General features: G+C 39.3%; 1 protein-coding gene across 1 annotated transcript; it reads right to left on the bottom strand.

The window, feature by feature from the left end:
• Positions 1 to 6,205: 6,205 nt before the first annotated feature.
• On the bottom strand, positions 6,206 to 10,585 carry LOC143623625 (xyloglucan endotransglucosylase protein 2-like). Its single transcript, XM_077094477.1, has 3 exons — positions 10,160 to 10,585; positions 9,847 to 10,040; positions 6,206 to 6,728 (listed from the first exon to the last, which is right to left on the bottom strand). Exons 1-3 carry the CDS (start codon positions 10,451 to 10,453, stop codon positions 6,329 to 6,331), a joined length of 888 nt encoding a protein of 295 aa, XP_076950592.1. The 5' UTR covers positions 10,454 to 10,585; the 3' UTR covers positions 6,206 to 6,328.
• Positions 10,586 to 17,743: the final 7,158 nt, after the last annotated feature.

Raw genomic sequence — 17,743 nt, 5'->3', positions numbered from 1 at the left:
GGCAGAGCTTCAGGAGTTGTCCACTTAATTGCAAGATTTGTTGGATAAAGGTTTTATCCGACCTAGCTCATCACCATGGGGAGCCCCTATCTTATTTGTCCGAAAGAAGGACGGGACTTTCCGCATGTGCATCGACTACCGAGAGCTGAACAAGGTGACGTTCAAGAACCGTTATCCCTTACCCCGAATTGATGATCTGTTCGACCAGCTGCAAGGATCGAGTTACTACTCGAAGATCGATCTGAGATCTGGTTACCATCAATTAAGAGTGCGCGAAGAAGATATTTCAAAGACGGCTTTCAGAACTCGGTATGGTCACTACGAGTTTTCGGTTATGCCTTTTGGCTTAACCAACGCACCAGCCGTATTTATGGATCTCATGAATCGAGTATGCAAGGCGTACCTCGACAAGTTTGTGATTGTTTTTATTGATGATATCCTCGTCTACTCCAAGAACAAGACCGACCACGAAGAACACTTGAGGTTAATCCTGGAATTGCTGAAGAAGGAGCAACTGTACGCTAAACTCTCGAAATGCGAATTTTGGCTTCGCAAGGTTCACTTCTTAGGACATGTGATCAATGAGAATGGTATCCATGTCGATCCCGGCAAGATAGAGGCCATCAAAAACTGGGAAGCACCTAAGACTCCGACCGAGGTGCGACAATTTCTAGGACTGGCCGGCTACTACCGGCGTTTTATCGAGGGATTTTCAAAGATTGCTCAACCCCTCACCGCTTTGACTCACAAGGGTACTAAGTACACTTGGGGTGACGCGCAAGAATCCGCTTTCCAACTGTTGAAAACCAAACTCTGTAGCGCCCCTATCCTAGCCCTTCCAGAGGGAACGGAAAATTTTGAGGTACATTGTGACGCATCGATACAAGGTCTCGGTTGCGTGCTGATGCAACTCGAGAAAGTTATAGCCTATGCCTTTTGACAACTACGGATTCACGAGAAGAACTACACGACCCATGACTTGGAACTCGGAGCTGTGGTGTTTGCTCTTAAGATATGGAGGCATTACTTGTACGGTACCAAGTTTACCATTTACACCGACCACAAGAGACTCCAACATATCTACGATCAGAAGGAGCTGAACATGCGACAGCGTCGTTGGGTCGAGCTGCTTAAGGATTATGATTGTGCAATCAAGTACCACCCTGGCAAGGCCAATGTAGTGGCCGATGATCTCAGCAGAAAAGAAACCGATAAACCTAGACGAGTGCGAGCATTACAACTCACGATCCACGCCAACTTACCCGATCAGATTCGCGATGCGCAACTCGAAGCCTTGAAAGACGATAATCTCCCATCAGAACTTATGCGGGGCATGAACAAGCAACTTGAAACCAAATCGGACGGGGTCCGATATTTCAAAAACCGGATTTGGGTCCCTCGATACGGAGAGTTGAGAACTCTAGTGATGGACGAAGCACACAAGTCCCGATATTCCATCCACCCTTGCTCAGATAAAATGTACCATGACCTGAAAGCACTTTACTGGTGGCCAAACATGAAAGCCGACATTGCCACCTACGTGAGCAAGTGCTTGACTTATGCAAGAGTCAAAATAGAACATCAGAAACCATCTGGTCTGCTACAGCAACCGGAACTTCCGACGTGGAAATGGGAACACATTTCAATGGATTTCATCACGGGATTACCCAAAACACCGACGGGATGCGATACCATCTGGGTGATCGTTGACCGGTTGACTAAGTCTGCGCACTTCTTAGCAATCAAGGAATCGGACAAAATGGAAAGACTGACTCGCGTCTACATGAAAGAAGTAGTGTCTAGACACGGAGTGCCTGTCTCAATCATATCTGATCGAGATTCCCGTTTCACTTCGCACTTCTGGAAGTCACTACAGAGCGCACTAGGCACCCGCCTTGATATGAGCACAGCATACCATCCTCAGACGGACGGGCAAAGTGAGCGCACCATTCAGACCTTGGAGGACATGTTGCGTGCATGCGTGTTGGATTTCGGAAAACGTTGGGAACCTCACTTGCCTCTGGTAGAGTTTTCGTATAATAACAGCTACCACGCAAGCATTAAAGCAGCGCCGTTTGAAGCGTTGTACGGACGGAAGTGTCGATCACCTCTCTGCTGGGCAGAGGTGGGTGATAGCCAAATCACCGGTCCAGAATTAGTACTTGAAACCTCTGAAAAGATTGTCCAAATCCGAAACCGTATGGCAGCAGCACGAGATCGCCAAAAGAGTTACGCCGACAAGCGCCGAAAGCCTCTTGAATTTAAAGTGAACGACCAAGTATTACTCAAAGTCTCACCTTGGAAAGGTGTGGTTCGCTTCGGAAAGCGAAACAAACTCAATCCACGATACGTTGGCCCTTACCGGATAACTGAGCGCATTGGTCCGGTGGCGTACCGACTGGATCTACCAACGGAACTCAGTAGCGTACACAATGTATTCCATGTATCCAATTTGAAGAAATGCCTATCCGATGAAACCCAAGCAGTCCCTTTGGACGAGTTGCAAGTTGATGAACAGCTACGCTTCATCGAAGAACCAGTCGAAGTTTTGGATTGGGAAACCAAAACACTCAAGCACAGCAAAATTCCAATCGTTAAGGTTCGTTGGAACTCAAGACGTGGACCGGAGTTCACGTGGGAACGCGAGGATCAAATGATGAAAAAGTATCCTCACCTTTTTGAAGGGTTGACCAAACACAGAAAACCGCGAAAGCCGTCAAACCGTCATAAATCACCAGAGGTATGAATTAAATTTCGGGACGAAATTTCTTTCTACTAGGGGATGATATGACAAACTGAAAATTTTTCTTGCTTTTCAGACACCCATCGCGACTTAACTCAAATTTTCGGGACGAAAATTCTTTCAACATGGGAATGATATGACACTCGTCAATTTCAGGTTAACTCCGTTAATCCAAACTCCGTCAATTCAAACTTAAGATCACTTGATCTATAACGCATCTCATTACATTTAAACTAGGGTTTTAAATGACGCTTGACAATCACTACACATGTAGTCTTTCGGGATTGCACCGAAACGCAAACTAGTTGACGCAAACCATTGGTGAACAAACGACAAACATCAAAACAATAATTATTTGATAATTATGTGTTAGGTTTATGTGTTATTTGATAATTATGTGTAGAACATTAACTTAAGATGCAAAAAGCTATTTTATGCTAGAAAAGTAATAACTAAAAAAGGATGGACCTTTGTGTAACATATTATTATTTAATAATAACAAAACCCTAACCTCTTCCTCCCTCTCCCAAACCCGATCGGCCCCCTCCCCTTGCTCCCTTTGGCTGCCGTCACATTACACACATATACACCCAAGGATTTTCAAGTTTTGTTAAAGAATTAAAGTGCTAGGAAGGTATAAACAACTATTCTATGCATTCTATATGTTTAATTTTGATTTTGAATGGGTTAATCCAAATCCCTAAGTCACGAAATTGATGAGTAAGATGAACTAGGGTTTGATTATATGCTTGATGATGATTTGCTAATGAAATTGATAACTAGTTGTGTTATTGTTGTTGTTAATCATTGTTCTTTGATTTTAAACTTTCAAGAAAAACCCTAACTATGTATGTAATATGAGATTGATATGCATGGTTGGTAAATATTGTGTCTAGAGTGTTATATGCATGAATTATGGTTCATAGATTGTTGTTATGTTGAGTTTTGATGTAAGCTGGTACTGGACAGATTGTTAAGTTTATGTTTAGACGACTGTAACTGAATGTTAATGTGGTAATTGGTCGAAATTATTAACACTACAGTGTACTAGGTTGAGTCTAGTTTCTATAAAGTCCAAGTTTGTAATTTTTGGACGGGTAAAAGTTAACTTTTATTATTTTACAAAACTGAAGTGCAAGTTTGAATTGTGAGACCTGCTGTTAGGCTGTTTTGTAATTATCATATCTCATAAACTACAAGACCAAATGGGTTGTTTCCACTTCTGGAAGTTAAAATGTTGAGTTAAGAACCTAACCCAATTGGTCTTGCATTAATTGGATTTTTCATTTAACGGTAATAACAAATAACATTCTGCTGCACATGATTCTGACTGCTGTGAGTTTACTGTAATGTTTTGACCATTGTGAGAAATCTATGTGGAATAAAAATACAATAAAAATAGTTCTGGAAACCTAACTCATGTGTGCTTTTGTGACGATTTTTGGTGAATTAATTGATATGTTATGATCTGTTGAATAGAGTAATCTTTCAAGTAGAAATCTGTCTTGATAGAACTAGCTGCTGAACTATATGAAAATACATGAAACGTGCTTGTTGCTAGATAATTGCTATGTTTTTGACTAAATTGCCCTTGTGGGGAATGATTGCTAGTAATGTACGATATTAATACTTGACACGTAAGTAGTTGTTCACACATGTAACGTATCACCAATGTGTTTGTTGAGTCACACACAATTCACAAACGAAACACGAAACGTATCTCATGCATAGGTATTATGTGCCGAGTCTAGAGACTCAATAATAGCTCCAACACTTAGAAAATCTCATTCTTGTTTTAGAACGCTAGTGAGGATTTTCTGTGACGCGCATCTCTTGGTTGACTTGTTTTTGAATTCTTCGCAAACAGTGAGTTTCACGTTCCCCTTTTACTCTTTTAAACGCTTTTACTTGGGGGAGAATACATACTCCAAAACGCTTTAGATTTTGTTATTTAGTTATATATCACTTGTAAAGGCTAAGTGGCAAACGAAACAACTAAAGTCCTTCATAACATCGAACCGTTTAGTATTTGTATAATAGCGAGTCATTGTTGAGTAGTACTACTGGGTTTGACAAACCCCACCAACGCTAAACTCGACTGGAGGTCGAGCGGGTGTAATCTTGGCTAACACATTTTCCATGGTCTGGATAGACATGGTGGCAAGGCAATTGATAAACAGTCAGCTTCGGTGTCGAACACTTAGTAATACTTGTTTTATAGGCTAGCTACCTATAGATATATAATTGATTTAACATTATCTGGTAACGCAAACGCAAAACGTAAACGCAAACGCAAACGCTTTATTTATATAAACTTGTGAACTCACCAACCCCGTGTTGACACTTTTAGTATGTTATTCTCAGGTAGCCGAGGCGGGCGCGCGGTATAGGATCATGCATTACCTTGAACTCTATCGTTTTTGCAAACTTGTTTTTAAACTGTTATCAGTTGGGTTTTAAGTCGTCCTGCGTGACGTAACACTTGGTTTATGATTTTACGCTTCCGCACTTATTTAAACTTAAATGTTTTCGTGGTTTGAAAACTTTATTTATGTTGTTTGATTATAACTAATGATTCTGATCCTGTTAGTTCACACCTTCTGACGGTAAAACTCCGTTAGTGGATTTTGAGGGTGTGACAATATATAATATTATTTATGACATCATTCGGGTAAACACCGATTTATCCTCCCATGTCAGTCCGAACTTTGATGGTTGTAGTTTGAAAACATTGCCCAAATGTAAAAGCATTGTAGTGGTTCACGGTTGTAGTTTGAATTTCTTTTTGTTAGTGGTTACTAGACAGAATTTGTTTTATTTATTAAATTGAAATTTTGAACGTTATAAAAGTGAGACTGGTAACATTTTCTTATATATATTTTAATTTCTCCTCCAATGTTTATTTTCTTATATCTGTTATTTCACTATAAAATAATCAATATTATAAGAGATTCTAGTTAACATAATTCTGGTTCTTAAAAGCAATCATACTCCCATAGTCATTAGCTTGGTTGCTATGGGGCTCTATTGGGTGATGTGGCAGGCGCCGTTGGGCGCCGAACACCGCCGTGGAGTGCGGTCCAACCAAGGGCGCAGAGGGATTAGGCAAAGCAACGGCCGGCGCGGATGAGTGAATTGTGTGGACCCCCTCCCATTTCCTCTCTCTCAACCTCTCACACACAAATAAATATATATGTATATATATGGACGCCAATGGACATTAAACCACATCGGGGCATATTGGTTGGGGGCTTCGAAGCCCCCCGGTAGTTACGTGGCGCTGGCGTTGCACCGGCGAGAGGCTTCGAAGCCCCTCACCGTAGAGAACAGCCTTATAGATCCACGATTCTCAGAAGTCATAATCATCCATGACAACTTTTTATATCTAGTATTCAACTAGAAAAAAAATATATAAATGAAAGTTCGAGTTAATAAGATCATGAAATGAAGAAATATTAGAATAAAGAAGGATACATATATATTAATGATACATCATAAATTCTGATCCTCAATCAGTTTAGAATTTATATATTAATAAAAATAAGCGACACAAATTAAATGATCATCCATGGAATCCAAGACAAATTAAACGTCACGGTCTCTCTTGCATTCCGGTGCCATTGTCGGAAACCTTTTCCGGTCGGTACAATAGTTGTAAATGGTGAACTTCTTGCGCACCCATCGGAGACGACGCCATTGATAAGCATCCAGATCTTGATACTCCTTCTGGTCCCACCATCTTTTGCCTTGGGTTTCACAGTACTTTGCGTTCACCGATGACTCGCACCCGTCGACGTGGAAGTTCTTGTAGTGTGCTACAAATGGTGCCTTTGACCAATCGGTCTTCTCCAAACCACCCCTTGTTGCCCAATCGTCCGCGTTCCATAGACTAGAGTATATCTTCATTGGTTGGTTGAATGGGAATCTAACCCCGAGATCTTTACTGTTCTTGAACGTCCTGATTGGAATATCGTCCACAAAAAACCTGTGTGTCCAATGTCATAAAGTATTAAAAATCTAAGATTAATATAACTTTTAAACGAGTTAGTTTTGCTAACCGAAAAAGGCTAGTGACGCAACTTATTGCATGTTTACTTTCTATCTTAATGTAAACACTACTCGTTTCAATGGGTTTTCTTTGCCTTAATTGTCGTGGCATATTGATCCAACCATTTTCTCAAAACTAAAGCCTATATTACTAAACAAGCCAGGCTCGATTAGGCTTAAACTTACCTCAATTAACTAAAGAATAGCTCAAATAGTTCGAGTTTGTTGTCAACAAGCTCGGCCCGAGTCCGTTTATTACTTATTAATTTATATATTTATAAGTATAATATATATTATTTAATTGCTTTTATTATAATAATATAAATAGCTAGTTTTTAGGACCCCGCGCTTCGCGGCGGGATCGTTAAACCGAACAAAAAATATAACTAAAAAAATTAAACAATAAGCTCGCTGCAAGTTGACGTTGAGTCAGTCTGTATCAAGTTACGACATTGATACTAAACAAAAGAAATAAACTTGCCAATGCCAAAATACCACAAATTATCGTATGTAAAAACAAAAAAAACCAGTACATTACAGCTGCATACCCATACAAATTCGGTTAATATCAGTGTTACCAAAACAAATTCGTATACATATATTAGTGAGCCAACAAAAAATATTATAAATATGAGGTATCAAACATTTAAACGCAGATATAAAACTGTGTGACGATGGGATAATTTAAATCATGAAAAAGGTTTCGCTCATTGTATGTACGAACTATATATAATAAGAAATCGTTTAACCGGCAAGTTAAACATGTAAGGCCGACACTTGCCAAAGTTTTGTGTTTGAAAATATAGTTTGTTAAATATTTTAGTTAATTGAAAAAAAAATAAAGAAACTAAAAACATTATTTTTTTTTATGAAATTATGGTTAGTGGTTTAATAGTTATAATAATTAATAAAATATTAAAATAATAAATAGTAAAATGAATAATAATGTTGTACTTAATAAAATATTAAAATAATAAATAGTAAAATGAATAGTAACGTTGTGAGTGGAGTTAAATCTCCTTTTTAATATATATATATTAATAATAGTTATTAAATAAATTTATTAAAAATAAAATCTATGTAATTACTCTGGCTCGATCTGGTTCGAGCTCAACAAGTAAGGCTGAGGAGTGTGGGGCTTCAGCGGGGGCGCGAGAGCCCATCCGCTCGCGCCCCGGGGCGCGAGCACCACACCACCGAGGCGCGAGAGGGGCGCGAGAGGGGCGCGAGCACGGGAACCAAGGCGGGCGCAAGGCCGGTAGCGGGAGGAAAATGGCGTAAAGGTGGCTTGGGAATGCGTGAAGGAGCCGTTGGGATGAAGAAAAGAGCCGTTGGGCTCTTTAATTTTATTAAAAAAAAAAAGTTTTTCCTCTATATAAACCTTACCACACCCAATATCACATACCACACCCAAAATCACATAAAATAATTACCACAACTTCAAAAAAAACCCAAAATCAACCCATCTTCCAAACCTTTTTTTAAAAACATGGCTGGAAATTGGTACCCAAACCTAGATTCAGATTATATTGACGATTTATGGTCGTCACCGGACCAACCGATGTTTTATTCGGAGCCGCAACAATCATCCGGCTTTCAACCATCCAACATACAACCGTCTCCTAACTTTGTTGTTCCGGAGACACAAGAATCACACGGTGAAGCTGCGGGACAAAGAAGACGCGTCCACCGGAAAAAACAAGTTGCAACGGACGGGTCGGGTTCGGCTTCGACTCCGAGGATGAAACGGAAAACCACTCCGTGGTCATCGGATGAGAAGGAAGCCCTGTGTCGAGCTTGGATAGTCATTTCTGAGGATCGGCGTTGCGGTAATTGTTTTAACGTTTTTAAAAATGATTTTTAATAAAAAAGTTAAATAAAAAAGTTAAATGACTTACAAATTTATTTATGCATTTTGCAGCCGACTACCAAAAGAGCTAGGTCTTTTGGACAAAGGTTAGGGAGACGTTCTATTCGCTCGTTGGGAGTACAGAGCGGAACGCCAATATGATTTCGGGTCGGTGGTCCGAAATCAGAAAATTTGTCGGCTTGTTTACTAATCTTTTCAACAGGAACGCCGGTCGTATGAGACCAAGTGGCAGTGATGATTTGGCGGTTTACAATTTCACTGTCGAAGAGTGGAAGCAGGAGTGTCTGCGGAGGTATGGGACGGTGAAGACGTGGGACGATGTAAAGTTGTCGGAGAGGTTGAAAAGGTGTTCCAAGTAGGTTGAGCTGGTGGCGCCGGACCATGATGCGGAAGTAGGGCCGAAACGGACTAAAACTAGTTCGTCTGGAGCGTATAGCACTTCTGCCGCGTCGGATTGCCGCGTTGGATTCGACCTAAACATTGCGGGGGAGGAAACGTCTTCACCGCCGAGGAGGCGGCCATTGGGACGGGACGCCAAGGGGAAAAAACCGGCTGAGGGGGGAGCCGTAAACATCGTCGATCTTGTTGAATCCCTCAATAAATTCAACAAAACCATGGAGGTGGTCTCTAATGACAAAAAGGAAAAAAGTCGAATGAGAGATTTGGACTTCCTTACAAGAGACTTCAGTAACCTAAATCCGGTCGATCAAATGCTGATGGAAAAGCAAAAGGAACGTATCCGAAAGAGGTTGATCGAAGAAGACCAAGCCGAAGAATAAGAATAATGTTTTTTTAGTACTTTAATTTTTATTTTATTTTTAGATATTAATGTTTTTTTTTAATGTGTGTTTTTTTTAATAATTTATGAGTTTTTTTTAATAATACGTTTTTTGAATATATTTATAAAAAAATAAAAAAAATCCACTGGAGCCCCTGCTCGCGCCCCTCCACACCAGGGCCAGGGGCTCCAACACCCATCTTATCCAGTTTCTCTCTCTGCCACACATCACAATATTATTGGCTGGAGCCCCCACTCGCGCCCCCGTTAGAGCCCCACACCCCTCAGCCTAAGGCTATCAAGCTTGTTTAGTAAAGAAGCCTATTTTTAGACTAATTGTAGCTCCCTAGATCTCTGGAAAACAAAATGGATGTGTTCAAATAATATATATTTAAATATAAAACTTACACAATCTGATACATGTTCCATAAAACAGAGTACGAGTGGTAAGCTTTGGTGGGGTCAAACCAAAGATAGATCCGTTGCTCCCGGTCACCCTTACCGCCGGTGAACACATTGGTCTGTAAGATGTACGGCTGCCCGCTTCTGTTGCCCAAGAACTCAAAGTCTATCTCGTCATGCTCAGAGTTTTGAGACGATAACTGTAATTTATTATCACACATATATATATATATATTAATAACAAACAAATGTATACACACCAAGTGTTCGATGAAATGCCTCAATGAATTAAAAATAAAAATAAAAAAATAACTCTTACATAGAAAGCAGTGACTGTGCCGGCTGAATCTCCGGGAACCATTTTAATCTGCATACTGAAATGGCCAAACAGGTAAGATCCTTTGGACTGGAAGCCGGTGCCAGTGTAGTTATCTAGCATTAACTGGATCTCTGAACCACCATTGAAGTATTTGATATGATCAAAAGCCCATGTGGGTACGTAGTTCCGGCCAAACGGTACGGCTACTGGCTTCTTAGGAGCTGCTCCGATGGTATTACCGACCATTGCTACCAAACAGAGACACATACACACCCATATCTGATTCCCACGCATTGTTTGTTGTTGTTTGCTGCAAGGTTTAAAGATTTGAGTTGAAGGTTAAAGATAGAAAGAAGTGTAATAATAAAGATTGTACCTTTAAAGGTAGAAGCAGCAGGTGTGATGAAGATGGGTGTGTGAGTAAATGAGGGGAGGGTGTGTGTGTATATACGTATATGTTGATACATGTATTGACGGGAGTGGTGGAGAAGAGAAGAGAATAATAATAATATTTAACCAAGCTTACAGGAAGCAACAGTTTATAGACAGCTATGTCTTGCAGGAAACCCTATTGATGGATTTACTTCTTTATTTTTATGTTTTTATTTTATTTGGATGTGAACTGTAGTAAAACTGTAAAGGTAAATGTACTTTTGGAGAAATTTGTTGGATGGTTGAATGCTTGAATTTATCATTTCATTTGAAATGGAAAAGAATAATAAAGTGACATGTGTCTTGTTATTATTTCGTTTTGTATACTTTCTACAGGCTCTCTCTTTCATTCCATGAATGGTGGTCTTTTTTACTTTCCAGTTCTTCATGCTATGTCACTTTCACATTTATTTTTATTCTTCTTTACAATATATATAAGGGGATGAGTTTGTAAAAAAAAAAAACCCTTTTTGATGATTTAAGCTATAAAAAATTACACATGTTGGTTGTTGAAAAGAAAATGAGTTGAGTTTGAAATTTTATCATTTTGATGTAACAGTTTTGATATTTTATATATTTCTAGTAATACTTTTAAAATAAAATATGTAAATTTTGGTATTTTATAACTATTTGAAATTTAAATTATATTAAATGTAAAATCACGAACTTTTGTCATAAAGTTTTTGACTTTGGATAAATTAGAGAATAACTAAACAACCGCATCTGAAGAAACACTAAGTGAACCCACGGGCAGATTATAGATAATCTGGGGGTTAAGTAATGTTTCCCACGAGGATGAGGTCCAGCAGAGAAGGTTGTTCTTCTGGAGACCTGCAAAACAGACACCGTAAGCTCGTCACTGAGAAGGGGGGGGTTCCTCCTTGTGACCACCCTCCGGCGTGAGAATCAGACTAGATTGCTCTGAATATAAGTGTATATTAAGAGATTGCTAGATAAGATTGAGATATCAAATGATGTCCTTACCATTCCAAGGTGTTGGAGTATTTATAGCCGAAGGTAGGTTTCCTAGAAGGTACAGCCGGCTGAATAGTAATCCTGTTCCACCAACAGTGGACTACGCACAGGCCATGCTGGTTGGTGGATAGGCTACGGCCAACAGTAAAGGTCGGCTGTATACTGTTCCTTTACTGCCGGCTACGCACTGTTCCACCAACTGTAGGCTGCGCACGTCCCATCGTAAGGGTTGGTGAGTAGGCAGCGGCTAATAGTGACAAACAGTACTAGAGGGTGCTCCTCCTCGTATTGTTGTCGGTGAGCTGTCACCCTGTGATTGGTTCATGGGCTGCTCTGGTCAAATTGTCTGTTCCGCCCATACCTTAGTAGGTATAGTACGAAAGACCTTCCAGAAGCATACGGACTGGCTCATTTAGGCGGGAGTATTCCCGCCTTGCTCATTCCTTCATGTGACTACTGAAGTGGCTAATACCTTGTGCGTGTAGCCTTGCTGTTAGTGCGGGTAGCCTTCCCTGATGGCTTGTATCCGCAGCTGCGGGAACAGGCGGGGTACTTCACCATTGGGAGGCTTTCCCTGCGTGTACAGCTGGCGTACTGCGCGTAAGGTTCTTTGAGCATGGTGGGTCCTGCTGGAGCAGTTGGTCATTGCGCAGACGTCCCTGTTCAAGGTGAGTCTTGCGGGTCCAACTGGGCTCTGCTGGGACCTACCTCTTCAGCATCATAGAGTTTTCTTTTGAGATATGACCAATATGTTCTAGCACAATTGAGTAGTAAAAATGTGAGTTGAGTGTAAGTTCTCAAATGAGTTGACCATGAGTGTAAGTTCTCAAATGAGTTGACCGTAAGTTTTCAAGTTCGAATTTGATTTTAACCAGGATTTACTGTAATGGGTCTTCGGTCATGGGTTTTACCCATAACAGGATATGATGGGCTTATGCTACCCAGTGTTATCTATCATAGCGGGTGTATGAAATCATATTTTGTCATTAGGCCAAACTTTATTCGTTGATCGCTAAAAAAAATATAAAATGACATTATCAACACTGTTTCATATTAACAAATTTATTTTGTTTTCTAGAAATCGCCACCATACAAAGATAGCTTTAGTCCTCCGTCATTAGTGGGGAAACACATTTTATGACCTTCTAGTCTTCACGTTAGAAAAAAGAATAAATAAATAACCCATCGATTTTCCAATAATTTTGAAAATATTATTAGCAATTAACTTTTTTTTTTCAGAATGATAAACACACACCTCTATTCTCTAGGTTATGAAATAATTGGCACTTTTTTCATACACCGCTAATCTAATAATTTTACACAATTTTTTCTGTAAATTGCAGTTCACAGGAAAATTCTTTAAATGGACGATTTGAAGAGAATGAAAATGACCCATTTAGCTTTAATATTCTTAAAATTGACCAAGAAATTTAGACTGGGATGGGATTCAAAAATATTTGAATCTCTTATGCTTCGTCCAAATTTAAAGTGAATCCCGTCTTTCGTGTTCAAATTTTAAATAATTTCGTTTTCACAGCCCAAATTTTTTTTAAAAAATTTGTCCTTTCCTAACACTTTTTTTCCCTCCTCAACCTCTCTCTATTTTTTTTTCTTTCGCATCTTCATCACCATCTTCTTCATCACTGGGAAGAAAAAGAAAACCAATCACCGGAAAAGCAGTCAAGTTCCAAAAATTTCTCACCAATGATCGATAATTATTGCTATGATTTTTATGTAACAGTGATGAAGATGACGAAATTGACGATGAAGCCACTATGTTTATTTCGAAATCTTTCCCCTCTGACTCGTCGAAAACCAGAACTCACCGAAGATAATGAATAAGAAGAAGAAGATGAATATGAGGAAGAAAAAAAAAGAAGAGGGTTGAGAGAGAAAAAAATATTAGAGAAGAGGACAAAAGAAAATTGGAATGTAAATACGAAATTACTTATAACTTGGACGGAAAAAAAGAGATTTACTTTGAATTTGGACGGAGCAGACGAGATTCAAATCATTTTGAATGATGTCGCCCAGTCCAAATTTCTTGTTCTATTTTGGGAAGGGTAAAGTGTCATATTATAATAAAGAAAGAGTGAAAAGACATGTCTACCCCTGACTTAACGATTAAATTTAACGAGGTTAGTGATTTGGATGTAATTGACAAAAAATGAGAAACGTGGAGGGTTCATATACAAAAAATAAACTTTTTAAACTAAATTAATATTATTTGTCAAACCAAAGAACAAAAATGACACTTTACTCTTTTGAAAATATTGAAGATTAGTGGGTTAATTTTTTTTTTTCTCTCTCTCTCCAAATGGTCAACTTAATGAATTTTCTCAAAAAATATACCATTTACTTTGGAAAATAAATAAATAAATAATTTTAAGTAATTAAAATTTCCATTTTTCTTCTTCTTTTATTTTAGTAGTATTATCTATCCGCTTGTTGCTAAATTAAAAGATCATCACTTAGTTACTTTATCCTAACAAGTGTTGAATTTTAAAATATTTATCTAAGTTTTTAATTATATCCTTAAATCACTAAACATTTTTTATCGTGAGATCCGTTACCTGAATATCGCCAATACACCCTAACCAATAAGATATGATAAAACCCAATTCATATTAGGCTGAGGGGTGTGGGGGGCGCGAGAGGGAGCGTGAGTGGGGCCGCCAGCCAATAATATTGTGACGTGTGGCAGAGAGAGAAACTTGATAAGATGGGTGTTGGTAGTGGTGATAGCGCCCCGGGCCATGGTGTGGAGGGGCGCGAGAGGGGGCGCGAGCGGTTTATTTTTTTATTTTTTTATAAATGTATTAAAAAAACGTATTATTAAAAAAACAAGAAATTATTTAAAAAAACACACATTAATTAAAAAAACACATTAATATATAAAAAAAAATTAAAGTACTAAAGAAAAACATTATTCTTATTATTCGGCTTCGTCTTCTTCGATCAACCTCTTCCGGATACGTTCCTTTTGTTTTTCCATCAGCATTTGGTCGACCGGATTTAGGTGGCTGAAAGCCGAATAAAACATCGGTTGGTCCGGTGCCGGATGGTTGTTGTTGGATGGTTGAAAGCCGGATGGTTGTTGCGACCCCGAATAAAACATCGGTTGGTCCGGTGCCGACCATAAATCGTCGTAACTGTAATCTGATTCTAGGTTTGGGTACCAATTTCCAGCCATGTTTTTAAAAAAAGGTTTGGAAGATGGGGTGATTTCGGGTTTTGGGTGTGGTATGTGATATTGGTTTGGGTTTGATATATGTTTAATACAGAGAAACAAAATCGAGTTGGAAATAGGTTTGATATGGGTGTTGAAATGGGTTTGATATGGGTTTGTTATTATATATAGGAAAAAAAATTTTTTTTTTTTTTAAATAAAACACCCCCCAACGACTATTCACCCTTTCCAAGAAAACTCTTGCGCCATTCTCAGCCGCTAGCACCCTGGCGCCTGCCTCGTTTTCCGCTCTCGCGCCCCTCTCGCGCCCCTATCGCGCCTCGGTGGTGTGGTGCTCGCGCCCCGGGGCGCGAGCGTCCGGCCTCTTGCGCCCTTCCTAGCGCTCCACACCCCTCAGCCTTAGACAACTGACACCGAAGGAGATTAAAGGCATAAAACCATGTTAGACGTTTAGTTTTTTCTCTGGTTCAGGCAATGGGTGTATAATTCATGTCACATTTAACTTCACATAGATGTCATATCACCCACTTTGTCATTTACACTTCACCTCATCTTAAGGAAATGGTTAACCCCGTTTAACCCTGTCAATTTAATTTTAAAACAATTTTTAAAGTACCATGTACGAGTGTAGAGAATTTTAAAGTCCGTTAACACTTTAATCAGTCTTGTCTTTAATGCCTTTTAACCCATAAAAAAATTATGTCTCACCTATTAACCTTTGTTATATCAGCCTTAACACCATAAATTTTAAATTAAGATAAACTCAAAAACCAATTGAAAGCATCCAATAACGACTGTTAGAGAGTTAAATTTAAAAATACTAAAAAAGGAAAGCATTAACTTATGGTTGGGGTTAACGATTAATATTGCAGGTGATGAAAAGAAAGTGCAATGAAAATAAAGAGGCAGACATTGGGTGAAGAGTTCATGTGCACATGACATGAGCCTCCCATCATGTTCTTTGCACGTGACCATCTAATTTTAATCTCACCCTCTTAAACACCCTTCCCCATAACAATTCCTTCTTATCATTTAATTATCACTAACCTTTATTTTTGATAATAAATGGGATAGCATGATCATGGGGTTATTCAAGAGCCATCCGAGATTGGATTGTTATAAGATTTTTCTCAAATTGATTCAAGCTATGATTGATCATTACATCTTGTAAACCCGTCGAGCTCGAGCTTCAGAAAATTATAATGAGTTGCGCTCAAGCGTTGTAACTTGTAAGGATCGTTCTCGGTCCGCTCGTTTGCACCCTAAGCAGAATGCGGATTTGGTAGTCAGAGAGTGACAAATCAAAAAGTAATGGCATGCAGTAGACCGTCCTCACCTTAGATGTGACATAAAAAAACGAGGTGTAAAATGACCATACCACATAACCTAAATCTACCTTTTTAAATGAGAAATGTTATATATTTATAAATAATTTTTATTCACTTTTACTTTACATTTCCGTGTTTGTCGATGAATAGAATAACTCTAAAATTACATGTATTTAATGGTAAATAAAGTGATTTATAAACATTTGATGATTCTTACTTGAATCCACTAGTTATATATATGAAATGTATATGCATGTTTTTTTTATGAAATGTGAATTTCTTAATCCCTTGTTGGAAGTGAGTTTTGAACCCACAACCTTAGTGTAATAGAAGCTTTGTTTCTACCATTTGACCACAACCCCAATGGCAAATGTATATGCATGTTATATGTCTATTAAATTAGCTGGCTTAGGATAAAATGAATAGATGTGCTTGTGTATTATTATTGGGTGTTAAGTGTAAAGCATTCAAACCAAGTCAACGTGAACAAGAAGACTTTTATATTCAGTCATCTTCATATCAAGCGATCGATTTTTCTCTTCACAAATAAATATGCATGGCTAGCAGTAGCATATATCACAAGTGGATACACTTAAAACACCTTTCATAAAGGGGTTGTCTTCACAATAAGAGGTTTCTCTAACTCAAAACATACGCATTTGACAACTCAATTTTGAAATAAGGCTCCAACATAAGCCGCTTATGGAAGGGGACATCTGTTAACTTTAGGATAAACCCGCTCATCTATGTGAAGTCACATCATTCTTGTTAAAGCAATCTAATGTGACTACATTGAGATGTTATCCCTAGCATAGACCTATTCTCTAAATGTAGGCATATGCTGCCCTTGTCCTAGCGGTTTACTTGACAGCTTTGACTATAGAACTAACCACACATTTTAAGATCAAGATGACGCCGCTACCATAGAAGGTGAAGAAACACCAGTCGAACCCCGACCGATTACTGGTAACCTAGGGGTTGGAGAGCTGTTTCCCACGAGGGGTTAGACCCTTGGAAGATGGTTCTTCTGATAACCTGCAAAACAGACACCGTGAGCTCGTCACTGAGAAGGGGGGGGTTCCTCCTTGTGACCACCCTCCGGCGTGAGAATCAGACTAGATTGCTCTTTAAATATAAAAGTATATTAAGAGATTGCTAGAGCAGATATCAGGTATATATGATGATAATATGATCAGATGAGATGGTCATACAATTTGGGGTATTTATAGCCGAAGGTAGGTTTCCAAGGGGTTTAGCCGGCCCAACACGCTACCAACTGTAACCTATGCACGTGCCCTGCCTGTGAGTGGTGGATAGGTAGCGGCTGACACAGAGCAGGCGTGTCGTGCACTCTTCCTCTTCTGCCAACAACAGGCTAGGCACGTGGTATGGCAGGAGTTGGTGGGTAGGCGGCGGCTATTGGTCACAGTGCTGTGGCGTGCTGTCTGCCATGCTGCTGTCAGTGAGCTGTCGCATTCTTGGTCAGATCTTTTGTCTGTACCTCGTCAGGTATCACACAAAAGATCCTCCATCATACGGACTGGCTCATTTAGGCGGGAGTTTTCCCCCTCCCGCCTTTGCTCATTCCTTCAGGTGACACTGGGGAGAGTTAAGTGCCTAGTGCGTGTAGCCATGCTGCGCGGGTGGCCTTCACTCATG

The sequence above is a fragment of the Bidens hawaiensis genome, unplaced genomic scaffold (assembly GCF_021521415.1).
Source record: "Bidens hawaiensis isolate Kalapana, Puna unplaced genomic scaffold, B.hawaiensis_p1.1 tig00003506_1, whole genome shotgun sequence".
In the NCBI taxonomy this organism is placed as follows: domain Eukaryota; kingdom Viridiplantae; phylum Streptophyta; class Magnoliopsida; order Asterales; family Asteraceae; genus Bidens; species Bidens hawaiensis.
Note: the sequence above shows the minus strand (reverse complement) of the source record. Positions and strands in the feature narration are given on the sequence as shown.